We start from the raw sequence: 16,542 nt of genomic DNA, 5'->3' as shown, positions 1-16,542 counted from the left end.
CTCGCGGGCTCACTTCGCTCGCCACGCTTCGGGTTGGGGTGGCGTGGGGGTGCATTTAACATTGTAAGCCCCCATTAGGGTGCTTATACAATTAAAAATCATATAGGGGGCTTATACAATTTAAAATCACATCGCATCGCTGTGCATCGGGTGTATGGCATGTGATGCGATTATATGTGGGCGCCGTGATAATACACAAGTACCTTGAAGGACTTGATACCAGATGTTTTACTAGTAGAAATAATTTAGTTTTATCACTGCTGGATAAGTCTGAGCAGCTGTGGGGCTAATGTGCCTCAAAAGAAGTAAAGCGGTCACCTATATTTTGGTGATTGAGGCGAATTATTGTCCATTGTTTCCTGGCTCCATTATGAACGTTGCAGATTCCTATATATGATTGGCTTGTAAAACATTGTACTGTAACTGCTTCACAGGCTTGTGGGAATCCCATCTGTCTGGATTTATCACCAAATCTTCTGCATGGACGCCTGACTGGTAACAAAGTCATGAACTGGGATATTAAGGTATGAAATATAGACGCCTGAGTTAGGGTGTAAGATGTATTAGTGCTCATCAGATTTTAGCTATTGAAAACACTTGAAAGAAGACATACAGTAGGGCGAGATTTATTGGCGCCCAAGTTCAGCGGCAGTGTGAGATGTCTGCCGAACTCGCATAACCATGCATTGTAAGGTAATTCCCCTTTATAAAAAGTCTGAGTTCGGCGACCATCTCACACTGCCGCTGAACTCGGGCGGCATTAAATCTCTCCCTACGTGTTAGGAGCCTAACATAGAAACATAGACTGTGATGGCAGATAAGAACCACTTGGCCCATCTAGTCCGCCCCTTTTATAAACATGTTACCTCAAACCATATTTGATCCTTATATCTTTGTAAGGAAATCATTATGCCTATCCCAAGCATGTTTACATTGTAAAACTGTATTTGCGTCTACCACCTCTGATGGGAGGCTATTCCACTTATCTACTACTCTTTCTGTGAAGAAATTCTTCCTCACATTTCCCCTGAATCTTCCTCCCTCTAGTTTCAGTGCATGTCCTCGTGTTCTGTTGCTCCTCTTCCTGGGAAGAATGTCTCCCACCTGTACCTTGTAAAAGCCCTTGATATATTTGAACGTTTCTATCATGTCCCCCCTTTCCCTTCTCTGCTCCAAACTATACATATTAAGTTATTTTAGTCTTTCCTGGTAAGTTTTGTGATGTAGGCCATGCACCATTTTACTTGCCCTTCTTTGTACAGTCTCTTATGTATTTATATCCTTCTGGAGATATGGCCTCCAGAACTGAACACAATACTCTAGGTGAGGTCGTACCAATGACCTATACAGTGGCATTATTACTTCTTTCTTTCTACTGCTGATACCTCTCCCTATGCAACCAAGCATCTGACTTGCCTTCTTCATTGCTTTGTTACATTGCCTACCTGTCTTTAAGTCCCCTGAAATAGTGACACCTAGATCCCTCTCCTCCTCAATAGTTTCCATTATAGTGCCATTTATACTATATTTAGTCTTTGGATTTCTGAGACCCAAGTGCATGATTTTGCATTTTTTGGCATTAAACTGTAGTTGCCATGCTCTTGACCATTCCCCTAATCTACCTAGATCATCAATAATTTGTTTCACCCCTCCTGGTGTGTCTACCCTGTATACCTTTGTGTAATCTGCAAAAAGGCACATTTTACCCTCAATTCCATTTGCAATAGCACCAATAAAGATATTAAAAAGCACCGGTCCAAGTACAGATCCCTGGGGTACTCCACTTGTAACCTTTCCCTCCTTTGACTGTGCTCTGTTTACTACAACTCTCTGTTTTCTGTCCTGCAACCACGCTCTTATTCATTCAACTATCTTAGAATCCAATCCCAAGCTTTTAAGTTTATTTAACAGTCTGCGATGTGGGACAGTGTCAAAAGCCTTACTAAAGTCTAGATAAGCTACATCTACAGCCCCCCCCCCCCCCCTTGATCTATTACTTTAGTCACCCAGTCAAAAAAAAGTCAATAAGATTTGTTTGACATGATCTTCCCCCAGTAAACCCATGCTGTTTCGTATCCTATAAGTTGCTGGTTTTTAGATATTCTACAACTCTTTGTTTTAAGAGTCTTTCCATCAATTTCCCTACTACAGATATAAGGCTCACTGATCCGTAGTGCTTACCTCTGCCTTGCTTCCACTTTTGTGCAGTGGGATTACATTTGCTGTTTTCCAGTCCTCTGGTATTACTCCAGTAGCTAGTGACTGGATAAATCTGTTAATGGTTTTACCAGCTCCCCTTTAAGCTCTTTTAGTATCCTTGGATGTATCCCATCTGGCCCCATTGCTTTATCCACTTTTAGTTTTGAGAGTTCTGTTAGGATTTTCTCCTAATCTAGCAGCTGAGACTTAAGGCTCCTACACACTGGGCGACTATGAGCTGAAAGCGACTTAGTTTACTTGTTTGAGCTGCTTTCACCTTGAAAGCCTCCCAGTATGTATGGTCAGCGCTGATGCACACTCCTTTATCTTCTGCTATTATATGCTATGGAAAGTCATCCACCCTGGAGAAAATCATCAAAATGGTCAATAAACTCTTAGTGTGTTCACTCAGCGTTTTTGGTCAAAAATGATGGGCAAAAATGCCTGGTGTGTATGGCCGTACATTCCAGAGATGCTTTATGCGGAGGCCACTGCAGCTTTGTGTTGAGTAACGACTACATTGTGGCCTAAAACCACATTTTGATATTACAGTGCATTTACATAAGTGCAGATGACGCCATTTGTCCCGCATGTTAATGCTTACCTGTCAGAACAGTGTGGAATTTTATATTTCATATAATAACATACTGTACCCTCCTCGTGTTTGGTGTAAGGCAGTGGTAGGAGGCAATGCTGCTAAAAGTAACTTCTGGAGGTAAGGGCGGAGCTCCCCCATCTGCGGAAGGACTGGGGCCCCTATTCGGAGGCTGTACCAGTGACTGTGGTCCTGTTATCTCAGTGTGACTCCTTGTATCCCACCCTTTCACCCTGTATGTGCTGTATATACAGTCTATAGTCCCTGGGATCAGCGCGGTGGTAATATACACCATCAGTGCAGGATAAAACAGTGTGTACGCTGCTGCGGTTCCTGATTCTGATTATTCTGTTATCATCTGTGCCCCTTTCCCAGGACATGATCAACTGCATTGGGGGACTGAATACGTTATTCCCAATCCTGGAGCAGATCAGCTGCATCAATGAGTCTGCCTGTGAGAAGTCGTCGCGTGTCAGTCCTGCTCCTGAGCTGATCACACCTACAGAGGTGGTCTTGTCTTCCACCAAGGCTTCAGGTAAGAAGGACCACGTTGTGCAGCCTTCCACAGAGCGAGACGCGTGGCCAGAGTTGTATATAAAGAGAATGCAGCATATCTCAGTGCAGAGGACATTTACATGCTACACCTGCAGACATAATCCTTGTGGTCCATACTATGTAGAACATACATTAGCCTGTCTGTACCTAGACACATGAAACAGGTCCACATTGTCTGTATCAGTGCAGCGCTTCCCCTCACCATACTTCTGGCACGGGTGACCTTTTTACCCGGGTCTGCTGGAGGGGCCCGGCTCCCACACCCCCCTCCCCCCATTGCAAGCAGCTGGGCAGTGGGAGAGAGATGACAGCCTCTCTCCCCAGCTCAGCACATGCTGCTCGGTGCCGCGTGTCCCCTCTCCCTGCGGTGGTGTGCAATGCCTCCCGCACTCCCACCAGCACCCACCCACCTTGCCAAACAAAGGTTTTTTTTAACGAGGCATTGCCACATCTCCCCGGTGGCCACGCCCCCTTCATTATACCGGGGCCCGACTGACCTGCCGGCGCCCCTGCTTGATACAACACAATGTGATGAATAGTGATCTGTACGTGCGATTTACAGAGTCTCATTTAGCATCTACAGGAGTACAGAATTGCTGTAAGACACACACACACACACACACGCCAGTTATGCAGATGATGGTCACCTTCCTTCTCTGTGCAGATGTGTTATGTAGTGATGCCACGTGTCTGTGTTATGTAGTGACGCCGCGTGTAGTGATGCCGCGTGTCTGTGTTATGTAGTGACGCTGTGTGCCTGTGTCATGTAGTGACGCCGCCTGCCTGTGTCATGTAGTGACGCCGCCTGCCTGTGTCATGTAGTGACGCCGCCTGCCTGTGTCATGTAGTGACGCCGCCTGCCTGTGTCATGTAGTGACGCCGCCTGCCTGTGTCATGTAGTGACGCCGCCTGCCTGTGTCATGTAGTGACGCCGCCTGTCTGTGTTATGTAGTGACGCCGCCTGTCTGTGTTATGTAGTGACGCTGTGTGTCTGTGTCATGTAGTGACGCCGCCTGTCTGTCATTTTGCAGAGGCTCGGCTGGAGAAAAACATTGCAGCTACTTTTGTTTTGCTGGTGAAACATTTTATACAGCGACATCCAATCAACCAGGAGAACTTCATCCATTCACACGGAGCCGCCACCTTAGGGGCTCTGCTGCAGAAGGTACAGTACTCGGACTGTAGCCACAACGGGAACAGGTGGTGGTAGGGCAGTGTCGGGCAGAGGACTTTAGCCAGAAGGGAACAGGTGGTGGTAGGGCAGTGTCGGGCAGAGGACTGTAGCTTAAAGGCAACAGGTGGTGGTAGGGCAGTGTCGGGCAGAGGACTGTAGCCACAGAGGGAACATGTGTTGGGCAGAGGACTGTAGCCAGAAGGGAACAGGTGTCGGGCAGAGGACTGTAGCCAGAAGGGAACAGGTGTCGGGCAGAGGACTGTAGCCTAAAGGGAACAGGTGTCGGGCAGAGGACTGTAGCCAGAAGGGAACAGGTGTCGGGTAGAGGATTGTAGCCACAGAGGGAACAGGTGTCGGGCAGAGGACTGTAGCCTAAAGGGAACAGGTGTTGGGCAGAGGACTGTAGCCACAGAGGGAACGGGTGTCGGGCAGAGGACTGTAGCCTAAAGGGAACAGGTGTCGGGCAGAGGACTGTAGCCTAAAGGGAACAGGTGTCTGGTAGAGCACTGTAGCCACAAAGGGAACAGGTGTCGGGCAGAGGACTGTAGCCTAAAGGGAACAGGTGTCGGGCATAGGACTGTAGCCTAAAGGGAACAGGTGTCTGGTAGAGCACTGTAGCCACAGAGGGAACAGGTGTCGGGCAGAGGACTGTAGCCAAAAGGGAACAGGTGTCGGGAAGAGGACTGTAGCCACAGAGGGAACAGGTGTCGGGCAGAGGACTGTAGCCTAAAGGGAACAGGTGTCGGGCAGAGGACTGTAGCCTAAAGGGAACAGGTGTCTGGTAGAGCACTGTAGCCACAGAGGGAACAGGTGTCGGGCAGAGGACTGTAGCCAAAAGGGAACAGGTGTCGGGCAGAGGACTGTAGCCAAAAGGGAACAGGTGTCGGGCAGAGGACTGTAGCCACAGAGGGAACAGGTGTCGGGCAGAGGACTGTAGCCTAAAGGGAACAGGTGTCGGGCAGAGGACTGTAGCCTAAAGGGAACAGGTGTCTGGTAGAGCACTGTAGCCACAGAGGGAACGGGTGTCGGGCAGAGGACTGTAGCCTAAAGGGAACAGGTGTCGGGCAGAGGACTGTAGCCTAAAGGGAACAGGTGTCTGGTAGAGCACTGTAGCCACAGAGGGAACAGGTGTCAGGCAGAGGACTGTAGCCTAAAGGGAACAGGTGTTGGGCAGAGGACTGTAGCCACAGAGGGAACAGGTGTCGGGCTGAGGACTGTAGCCTAAAGGGAACAGGTGTCTGATAGAGGACTGTAGCCACAGAGGGAACAGCTGTTGAGCAGAGGACTGTAGCCACAGAGGGAACAGGTGTCGGGCAGAGGACTGTAGCCAGAGGGAACAGGTGTCGGGCAGAGGACTGTAGCCACAGAGGGAACAGCTGTTGGGCAGAGGACTGTAGCCTAAAGGGAACAGGTGTCGGGCAGTGGACTGTAGCCACAGAGGGAACAGCTGTTGGCCAGAGGACTGTAGCCACAGAGGGAATAGGTGTCTGATAGAGGACTGTAGCCACAGAGGGAACAGGTGTCAGGCAGAGGACTGTAGCCACAGAGGGAACAGGTGTCGGGCAGAGGACTGTAGCCACAGAGGGAACAGGTGTCGGGCAGTGGACTGTAGCCACAGAGGGAACAGCTGTTGGGCAGAGGACTGTAGCCACAGAGGGAACAGGTGTCTGATAGAGGACTGTAGCCACAGAGGGAACAGGTGTCAGGCAGAGGACTGTAGCCACAGAGGGAACAGGTGTCGGGCAGAGGACTGTAGCCTGCAGGTGGAATTTGCGTGGTGTATGATAGACCATAGTAAAGGCCAGGGTGCTAAGGGCAGGTCTATTACCAGCATTGGTGTTTGTGGGAAGCGTAACATCCGGGAACGTTGGCTTAAGTCTAAAAAAAATTCCGGTCGCTTGTTGTATATTGGATGGATCTTGTGCATTACCTCCAGGTACCGGAACACCTCATGGACGTGAACGTGCTGATGGCTGTCCAGCTGCTGATAGAGCAGGTCTCCATGGAGAAGAACACGGTGCTGCTGCAGCAGATGTACCAGTATCTTCTCTTTGATTTCCGCATTTGGAATCGTGGCGACTTTCCTTTCCGAATCGGTAAGCAGTCCTATGTGTACACAGTGTGAATAGGGATAATTGTCAACACCACACTGCTTTATAATGATTTTCCGTAAAGCTGTATGGAGAATATGGGATTGGTGCCGGCTCTTAGTGTAACCTGTCGGTAGAGGATGACGTGCGGGAAGTGTGAGATGTCGGAGTATGGAAGCAGTTTCTCAGCTGTGCTGTCTGTGTAGCTGTATGGAGAGTATGGGATTGGTGCCGGCTCTTAGTGTAACCTGTCGGTAGAGGATGACGTGCGGGAAGAGATGTCGGAGTGTGGAAGCAGTTTCTCAGCTGTGCTGTCTGTGTAGCTGTATGGAGAAAATGGGATTGGTGCCGGCTCTTAGTGTAACCTGTCGGTAGAGGATGACGTGCGGGAAGAGATGTCGGAGTGTGGAAGCAGTTTCTCAGCTGCGCTGTCTGTGTAGCTGTATGGAGAGTATGGGATTGGTGCCGGCTCTCAGTGTAACCTGTCGGTAGAGGATGACGTGCGGGAAGAGATGTCGGAGTGTGGAAGCAGTTTCTCAGCTGCGCTGTCTGTGTAGCTGTATGGAGAAGATGGGATTGGTGCCGGCTCTTAGTGTAACCTGTCGGTAGAGGACGACGTGCCGGAAGAGATGTCGGAGTGTGGAAGCAGTTTCTCAGCTGCGCTGTCTGTGTAGCTGTATGGAGAAGATGGGATTGGTGCCGGCTCTTAGTGTAACCTGTCGGTAGAGGATGACGTGCGGGAAGTGATGTCGGAGTGTGGAAGCAGTTTCTCAGCTGTGCTGTCTGTGTAGCTGTATGGAGAGTATGGGATTGGTGCCGGCTCTTAGTGTAACCTGTTGGTAGAGGACGACGTGCCGGAAGAGATGTCGGAGTGTGGAAGCAGTTTCTCAGCTGTGCTGTCTGTGTAGCTGTATGGAGAATATGGGATTGGTGCCGGCTCTTAGTGTAACCTGTCGGTAGAGGATGATGTGCGAGAAGAGATGTCGGAGTGTGGAAGCAGTTTCTCAGCTTTGCTGTCTGTGTAGCTGTATGGGGGTTATATAATTATAGCTGTATACACCACCTGGCTATAGTGAAGAAGCTCGTTAGTTATGCAGCTGACAATTTGGGACCTTACTGAGAGCCCTGTAGCCTCCGAATATTGGTTTAGTTTCCATACTCCTGCCATCATGTGCGTTGTGGATACTGTGTAATTGTGGCACATGGAGCGGCAGAGCTCGCCTTCCTGGAACCTGCGCAGGTGTCAGTGTGGCACAGTCAGCTCATGGTCTCTTCCTGTCCTCTGCAGGGCACATACAGTATTTGTCCACCATTATCAGAGACAGCAGGAAACTCTTCCGCAAGAAGTATGGCGTCCAGTTTCTGTTGGACACGATCAGAATATGTTATAGGTATGTACTACGGTGTTTGAGCCGGGGGTGTATAGGCCGGGGGGGGGCAGAATATGTTAAAGGCGTGTACTACGTTTATAGGCTTGGTGGGGGGGTGTGGAGGGAGGGCAATACATGTTATAGGTATGTGCTACGATGTATAGGCCGGGGGGGGGGGGGGGCAGATCATGTTATAGATATGTACTACGGTGTATAGGCTGGGGGGGAGCAGATCATGTTTATAGATATGTACTACGTGTATAGGCCGGGGGGGGGGGGGGGGGAGCAGAACATGTTATAGGTATGTACTAAGGCGCATAGGCCGGGAGAGTAGAACATGTTAGAGGTATGTACTAAGGCATATAGGCCGGGAGAGTAGAACATGTTTGGGCTGGATTATCCTACAGACCAACATGCCATGTTTTCCAGATGTTGCCACTTTTTAAACCATTTTTCTTTGATCTGGCCTAGTAAGGAGAGCTTGTTGCCACAGGAAGATCTGACCACGATCAGGACGTCCCTGTTTGGCCTCATCAAATATTTCCTGAGTAAAGGCGGCTCCCAGGAAGAGATTCAGAGCATTGCCGGTTACATTGCCGCCACTAGTGATGAGGAACAGGTACGTCGCTGCGATACTGGTGGCAGGGCCCCCGTCTGATTCTCTGCATGTTGTCCAATGTCTGAGCTCTTCTCCTTTTTGTTAGTTGTTGGGGATCTTAGACGTCCTCCACCAGCTCCTGAGCGCCAGCCCAACTCCAGACCAGCTGTATCTGCTGCTGTTTGAGCCGGGAAGTGCGGATATTCTGTATGCTCTGCTGCTAAACCAGAGATATTCTGACCGACTGAAAGAACTTGTATTTAAGGTATGCCGTCTACTTGTCACATGGTCCGCCATTTCTTTTCTACATTTTCTATGTTTTTATAATTTTATTACTGAAAAGGCATTATCACATTGGGGACGTACTTTACTGTTGTGTTAATAAAGGACTTGATAAAGTTTGAAATGTAGATCCTTAGCCTCCATTCTCCAACGCTGCTCCTCAATTTACATACGTACCAATTAACATACGTACGTTTGCGGAAGGAATTCGCATCGTATTGCATGTCCCATTTTTAGTGCCATGCGATGCGATCCCACTAGTTTATACGCTTAGAGTACTAATAGACGTTTGTCAGTTACCGTAGCTAGGCTTTCTGAATAAGCTTAAGCTTACGGAAATAGCGTAGTCAGTCAGAACTTGCGTAAGTTCTCCCGGGCACTGACTCTGAGGTGAATAGCTGACAGTGATTGATGCTTCTCAGGGTGCTCACAGTGTGACAGTGACCGGCGTGGCAGGTGAGCAAATGTCCATGTTCACCCTGCCTACATCAGAGGAGGAGGCTGCACTGTTTTTTCAGCAACACCAATGGCTGCCCGTTACGCAGAGTTGCGTAAACAGCCATCCGATGAGGCTGTCTCTTAAGGAAGGGACGTGGCACTGCCACATTAAGTCTTGTCGGAAGAAGGTCAGTGTTCAAGCGGACCACTGGTTCCCCGGGTGCCGGTTACCGTTCCTGACCCTGGTCAGCTTTGTGTGTTCATGGGCACAGGAGCTGACGGTTGTGCAGTACTGCGAGAGGGAGCTGCACATGTCTATAAAGACAACGGTGCAGTACAACGGTCTCATGAGGGAGGCGTGCACCAGTGATCTCTTGTCCCAGCCGCAGACACAAATTAGTGGCCCTGGCATGGTGGTGGAGGTAGATGAGAGCCTATTTGTGAAGCGCAAATACAACGTTGGGAGGATGCTGCTCCAGCAATGGGATTTTGGCGGTATATGCAGGGAGACAGGGGCCTGCTTCCTAACTACGCCACTACCCTGATGTCGCTCCCGGGTCTGTGATAGATTCAGACTGCTGGAGGGCGTATAATACAGAGGAACTGCAGCAGGCAGGGTATGAACATTGACATACATAGAGGATTTCCGCTCCAGTTTTGATTATTTTATTTAGGAATCTCCAATCGGTAAACAGATTTGGGGTTAGTACCTTATTTTGACTGCAGAGGTGCTACCCAATACTCAAAACAATTCCACAACTCCACAAGAAAAAAAGTATTAATGGGTGCACTGAGGATCCTATATCTCTAATTATATAATATAGCTTTTATTCATTCAAGTTAAAAGGTGAAATATTAAAACATAGTGAAAAGAATAAGTGTATAAAAAAGTATGGGGCCACTGTCCTACAGAATGCTATATTTGCAGGGATGATGTCTCTGTGTGTTTATCTCTATCCCTGAAAACAAGCCGACAGCTAATATGGAGAACTTCTGACTATTTGTTATGCTGCTAACTGCTTCTGATTTTAATAAAAGACTATAATGTTATTTGTGGTGTTATATCTTGATTTCACAGGCCATAAATAAAGGAAGCAAAAGTATGTCTGTTTGTTGCAGAATAATATCAAACAGTCATTTGTATCTTATATGTATCGTTTCCTGCTTGTCTGCTGGTTTACAATGTGTATCGATGTGTGTCCCAATATAAGGATATTTCTTCCTTTAAATAGTATTCCTTTTTTGGGAGTACACATAACGCCTTGATGGTCAAATATAAAATATTGCTGCTCATCACATTCTTATAAAGTCTGCATTTACCCCTGCAATATTGCAGTGTTATTATCAAGTCTCACTCTGCAACAGAAATAGAATGATATGTAATTTAGTGATCTAGAGATTAATTTCTTTAATATGATCCACAGTTATATCATAAGTTCGATTGAGAATGTTAGACATATCGGTAATGATGTTTCATTTGAGCAAGCAATTATATGTCCGCACTCTTTTTCATTATCAATGCCGTCCTAAAATCTCATATTATACCACTTAGTGGTCTCCGGCTTTTTTACATTAAGCCGCTTCTGAGATCCACAACTCTGCTGCTATACGCAGCGTGAGGCTCAGGTGCCGGGCCGGTCAGCGATCTGTGAGCCACCAAGCTGGCAGATCTGTCAGCTCCGCTCACAGCCTCTCGCTGGCTGTCCTGCACTTTCCCTGGGCTTGTAAGTAACAGCGCCCAGATACATTTGCACCATTTAACAAATTATCACAAGGCTAAGTACACATAAGATCTATAAGGATGAACACTGATATCTGTTTAAAGACAGCGGCCCCTAGACCGACGATCGTTTCACCTGTCATGCCTTGAAAAAGCTTCAGTGAAACGATCGTAGATATATATATATATATATCCCCTTCCCGACATTTGACGTATATATACGTCATGGCCGGGAAGTACTTCCCGACACATGACGTATATATACGTCATGGCTTCAAACTGTCACTGCGTCTAGAGACGCAGTGACAGAGGGACGATGTCTGCTGTCCCTGACAGCAGACATGTCCCTGCGTGCCCAGGGGGGGCTGCGATGCCGCCCCCCCGTCGGCGATCGCTGTGATTGGCTGTTCAGTGTGAACAGCCATTCACAGCGTTTTCCTGTGTTACCAGCGAATCAGACGCTCGGTAACACAGGTGTCAATCACCGCCGGGCGTCAGGGGACATGAGGGGGTCATCGGTGACGACGACACCTCACCCCACCTGCCCCCAAGGCTGTGATTGGTCCGTGGGACCCACGGACCAATCACAGCCAAGGCGCGACATTTAAACTAACGGTGACTGCGCTGCAGACGCCATTCCGGTCTGGAATTGCGTGCAGAGCGGTCACCGTGCCTATCTGCCGTGATACTGACCTGATCCTTGCAAATACTTACCTGATCCTTGCAAATACCTTACCTGATCACCTGATCACTGCTTGTAGCGTGCTGGATGCTTCCTGGATCTGACTTCTTGTGACTTCCTGCTGCTGCTGCAGTGTGATAGAGAGATAGAGAGAGAGATAGAGAGAGAGATAGAGAGAGAGATAGAGAGATAGTGACAGAGAGTGCTATATTTTGCAGGGTGTTTTTTTTTATATATATATAACTGTCAGTGCTGCTGCTGCAGTGTCATAGAGTGATAGATAGTGAGAGATAGAGAGATAGAGAGATAGTGATAGAGAGTGCTATATTTTGTGTCTGCTACCCCCCCTTTTTGGGGCTGCAGGTTTTTTTTTTATATATATATAACTGTCAGTGCTGCTGCTGCAGTGTCATATAGTGAGAGATAGTGAGAGATAGTGATAGAGAGTGCTATATTTTGTGTCTGCTACCCCACCTTTTTGGGGCTGCAGGTTTTTTTTTTATATATATAACTATCAGTGCTGCTGCTGCAGTGTCATAGAGTGATAGATAGTGATAGATAGTGAGAGATAGAGAGAGATAGTGAGAGATAGAGAGAGATAGAGAGAGATAGATAGAGAGAGATAGTGACAGAGAGTGATAGAGAGTGCTATATTTTGTGTCTGCTACCCCCCCCTTTTGTGCTGATCAGTATATCTGTGCTGATCAGCAACTTTTTGGGGGTGCAGGTTTTTTTTTTTTATATATACCTGACAGTTGCACTGTCAGTAGCACCAAAGGTTGTGCACCTGCTGCCCCTCACTGGTAATCAGTGTCGCATCACTGATCACCTTTTTTTTTTTTTTTTGAGGGTGCTGTGGGGTCTTTTTTAATTTTTTTTTATCACATTTTTTTGATCAAATTCCTGTTGCCTTTGAGCGCTGTTCAGTGACGGACGTTACTGACCAACATCTGTGCTCAATTTTTGGCGCAGGACCTTTTTTTTTTTATTATTTCTGCACTACATACACACTACACACTACATACTACATTGAAATAAAGTTTGTACCCCCCCCTACACTATACACGTGTTGAAACATTTCACTACCAGAAACACAAAAATAAAAATGGCATCCCAAATGTCATCCCAAATGTCATCCCAAATGTCTTTCCAAATGTCATCCCAGTCATCCAGAAGAATGTATTCAGCGGAGGAGGCATATGCCATGCTTGCTTCTGACTCTGACACAGCCAGTGATGCAAGCGGGGAATTTGAAGGATTCGCCTTAAGCTCCTCTTCCTCCTCTGGTGATGAGGGACCCCCTCAAAGACGCCCCCGTAGAGCAGCTGAGACCCCCCCCCCCCCAATAATTGATCTCGTATGGACCCCACCACCAGACAATTTTGAGCCCCAGGTTCCTGAGTTTTTGGCCATGCCAGGAATCCAATTTGATTCCACAGGTCTCAGAGAAATTGACTTTTTCAAATTATTTTTCTCTGATGATTTTATAAATGTAATGGTGGACCAAACTAATTTATATGCCCAGCAGTTTATTGCTCAAAACCCCACGTCATCATTTGCTAGGTGGACCCCTGTAGATGCAGTAGAGATGATGACGTTTTGGGGTCTGGTGTTTCATATGGGCATAGTAAAAAAGCCAGAAATTAGGCAATATTGGAGTACAGATGTTCTGTACAGCACCCCATTTTACCGTATGGCCATGCCCCGGGCTCGATTTGAGACGATCCTTAAATTTTTGCATTACAACGATAATGCACAGTGCCCACCCAGAGATGATCCCACCTTTGACCGGCTATTCAAAGTCAGGCCGGTCATTGATCATTTCAGTGCCAAATTTGAAGAGATGTACATCCCAGATAAATTCATTTGCATAGACGAGTCCCTTATACATTTTAAAGGAAGGGTTAAATTCCGCCAGTACCTTCCCAGTAAGAGGGCAAGGTATGGCATAAAAATGTATAAGCTGTGTGAAAGCACCTCAGGGTACACTCACAGGTTTAGGGTATATGAAGGGAAGGATTCAAGAATTGAACCGCCAGAATGCCCCCCCTCCCTCGTAGGTGTTAGTGGAAAAATTGTCTGGGATTTAGTGCACCCCTTCCTGGATAAAGGTTATCACCTCTATGTGGATAACTTTTACACCAGCATCCCCCTGCTTAAGGCCCTTGGTTCAAGAGGTACAGCAGCTTGCGGTACTGTGCGCAAGAACCAAAGAGGCCTCCCAAAAACGCACATTGCCCAAGTAATGAGAAGGGGTGAAAGCAGGGGAATATGCACCGAAAATATGTTGTTGGTCAAATATAAGGACAAGAGGGATGTCCTTATACTGACAACAATTCACGGAGACAGTACCACCTCCGTCCCTGTACGAGGTACCAGTACCCACACCTCAAAACCTAATTGTATCCTGGATTACAATAGGTACATGGGCGGAGTGGATCTTTCAGATCAGGTACTGAAGCCGTACAGTGCCCTGCGGAAAACAAAAATCTGGTACAAGAAGCTGGCCGTGTATATCATCCAGATGGCACTGTATAACGCTTACGTGCTATTCCGTTCTACCGGCCAGAGGGGGACATTTATGCACTTTCAAGAGGAAGTCATAAAGGGCCTAGTATTTGGGAACCAGCAGGCAGAGGGCCCCAGTACTTCTAGTACTGGCCCCCGTATTGTACCAGGGCAGCATTTTCCGAACGAAATCCCCTCCACTGCAAGAAAGGGCAGGACACAAAAAAGGTGCAAAGTTTGCTATAAAAAGGGAATAAGAAAGGAAACTATTTTCCACTGTGAAACTTGCCCCGACAAACCCGGCCTATGTATAAAGGAGTGTTTTAAAATATACCACACATCTATGGATTATTAGGTTCATCATTTCACCGTGCTTCGGGGGTCTTTCTAATGCCACATAGCACCCACCAACATTCCACCAGAATCTGAGCTGCAAAATCCAAAAATCACTCCTTCCCTTCTGAGTCCTGCCATGCACCCAACTGGTATTTTTTGGTCACATATGAGGCATTGCCATACTCGGGAGAAATTGGGGCACAGATTTTGGGGTGCTTTTTCTCCTTCATACCTTCTGAAAATGAAAAATTTTGAGCCAGAACTGCATTTTTGTGTAAAAAAATGTAATTTTTCATTTTCACTGCCCAGTTGTACCACAATTGGTGAAACCCCTGGGGGTTTGAAATGTACACTATACCCCTAGATGAATTCCCTGAGGGGTGTAGTTTGCAAAATGGGGTCACTTGTGGGGGGGTTCCACTGTATTGGTGCTTGGGGGGTCTTGCTAATGCGACATAGCACCCACCAACATTCCACCAGAATTTGTGCTGCAAAATCCAAATATCACTCCTTCCCTTCTGAGTCCTGCCACTTTTTGGTCACACATGAGGCATTGCCGTACTCGGGAGAAATTGGGGCACAGATTTTGGGGTGCTTTTTCTCCTTCATACCTTCTGAAAATGAAAAATTTTGAGCCAGAACTGCATTTTTGTGTAAAAAAATGTAATTTTTCATTTTCACTGCCCAGTTGTACCACAATTGGTGAAACCCCTGGGGGTTTGAAATGTACACTATACCCCTAGATGAATTCCCTGAGGGGTGTAGTTTGCAAAATGGGGTCACTTGTGGGGGGGTTCCACTGTATTGGTGCTTGGGGGGTCTTGCTAATGCGACATAGCACCCACCAACATTCCACCAGAATTTGTGCTGCAAAATCCAAATATCACTCCTTCCCTTCTGAGTCCTGCCACTTTTTGGTCACACATGAGGCATTGCCGTACTCGGGAGAAATTGGGGCACAGATTTTGGGGTGCTTTTTCTCCTTCATACCTTCTGAAAATGAAAAATTTTGAGCCAGAACTGCATTTTTGTGTAAAAAAATGTAATTTTCATTTTCACTGCCCAGTTGTATCAAAATTGGTGAAACCCCTGGGGGTTTGAAATGTACACTATACCCCTAGATGAATTCCCTGAGGGGTGTAGTTTGCAAAATGGGGTCACTTGTGGGGGGGTTCCACTGTATTGGTGCTTGGGGGGTCTTGCTAATGCGACATAGCACCCACCAACATTCCACCAGAATTTGTGCTGCAAAATCCAAATATCACTCCTTCCCTTCTGAGTCCTGACACTTTTTGGTCACACATGAGGCATTGCCGTACTCGGGAGAAATTGGGGCACAGATTTTGGGGTGCTATTTCTCCTTCATACCTTCTGAAAATGAAAAATTTTGAGCCAGAACTGCATTTTTGTGTAAAAAAATGTAATTTTTCATTTTCACTGCCCAGTTGTATCAAAATTGGTGAAACCCCTGGGGGTTTGAAATGTACACTATACCCCTAGATGAATTCCCTGAGGGGTGTAGTTTGCAAAATGGGGTCACTTGTGGGGGGGTTCCACTGTATTGGTGCTTGGGGGGTCTTGCTAATGCGACATAGCACCCACCAACATTCCACCAGAATCTGAGTTGCAAAATCCAAAAATCACTCCTTCCTTTCTGAGTCCTGCCATGCACCCAAATGGTATTTTTTGGTCACATGTGAGGCATTGCCGTACTCGGGAGAAATTGGGGCACAGATTTTGGGGTGCTTTTTCTCCTTCATACCTTCTGAAAATGAAAAATTTTGAGCCAGAACTGCATTTTTGTGTAAAAAAATGTAATTTTTCATTTTCACTGCCCAGTTGTATCAAAATTGGTGAAACCCCTGGGGGTTTGAAATGTACACTATACCCCTAGATGAATTCCCTGAGGGGTGTAGTTTGCAAAATGAGGTCACTTGTGGGGGGGTTCCACTGTATTGGTGCTTTGGGGGTCTTGCTAATGCGACATAGCACCCA

At 47.2% G+C, this 16,542-nt stretch overlaps 1 protein-coding gene across 3 annotated transcripts in view; it reads left to right on the top strand.

Annotated features, from left to right (window-relative positions):
- NBEAL1 (neurobeachin like 1) overlaps window positions 1-16,542 on the top strand; it is a 150,480-nt gene that overhangs the window by 71,441 nt on the left and 62,497 nt on the right. For all 3 annotated transcript variants that reach the window (XM_083154142.1, XM_083154140.1, XM_083154141.1), the window contains 7 exons: window positions 435-524; window positions 3,170-3,329; window positions 4,381-4,514; window positions 6,460-6,619; window positions 7,902-8,004; window positions 8,455-8,602; window positions 8,688-8,846. In XM_083154142.1, coding sequence (XP_083010268.1) covers window positions 435-524; window positions 3,170-3,329; window positions 4,381-4,514; window positions 6,460-6,619; window positions 7,902-8,004; window positions 8,455-8,602; window positions 8,688-8,846 — 954 coding nt within the window. The remainder of the gene's footprint in view (window positions 1-434; window positions 525-3,169; window positions 3,330-4,380; window positions 4,515-6,459; window positions 6,620-7,901; window positions 8,005-8,454; window positions 8,603-8,687; window positions 8,847-16,542) is intronic.

The sequence above is a fragment of the Crinia signifera genome, chromosome 7 (assembly GCF_055691185.1).
Source record: "Crinia signifera chromosome 7, ASM5569118v1, whole genome shotgun sequence".
Classification (NCBI taxonomy): Eukaryota; Metazoa; Chordata; class Amphibia; order Anura; family Myobatrachidae; genus Crinia; species Crinia signifera.
The sequence above is the reverse complement of the archived record's forward strand: the minus strand, read 5'-3'. Positions and strand labels throughout refer to the sequence as shown.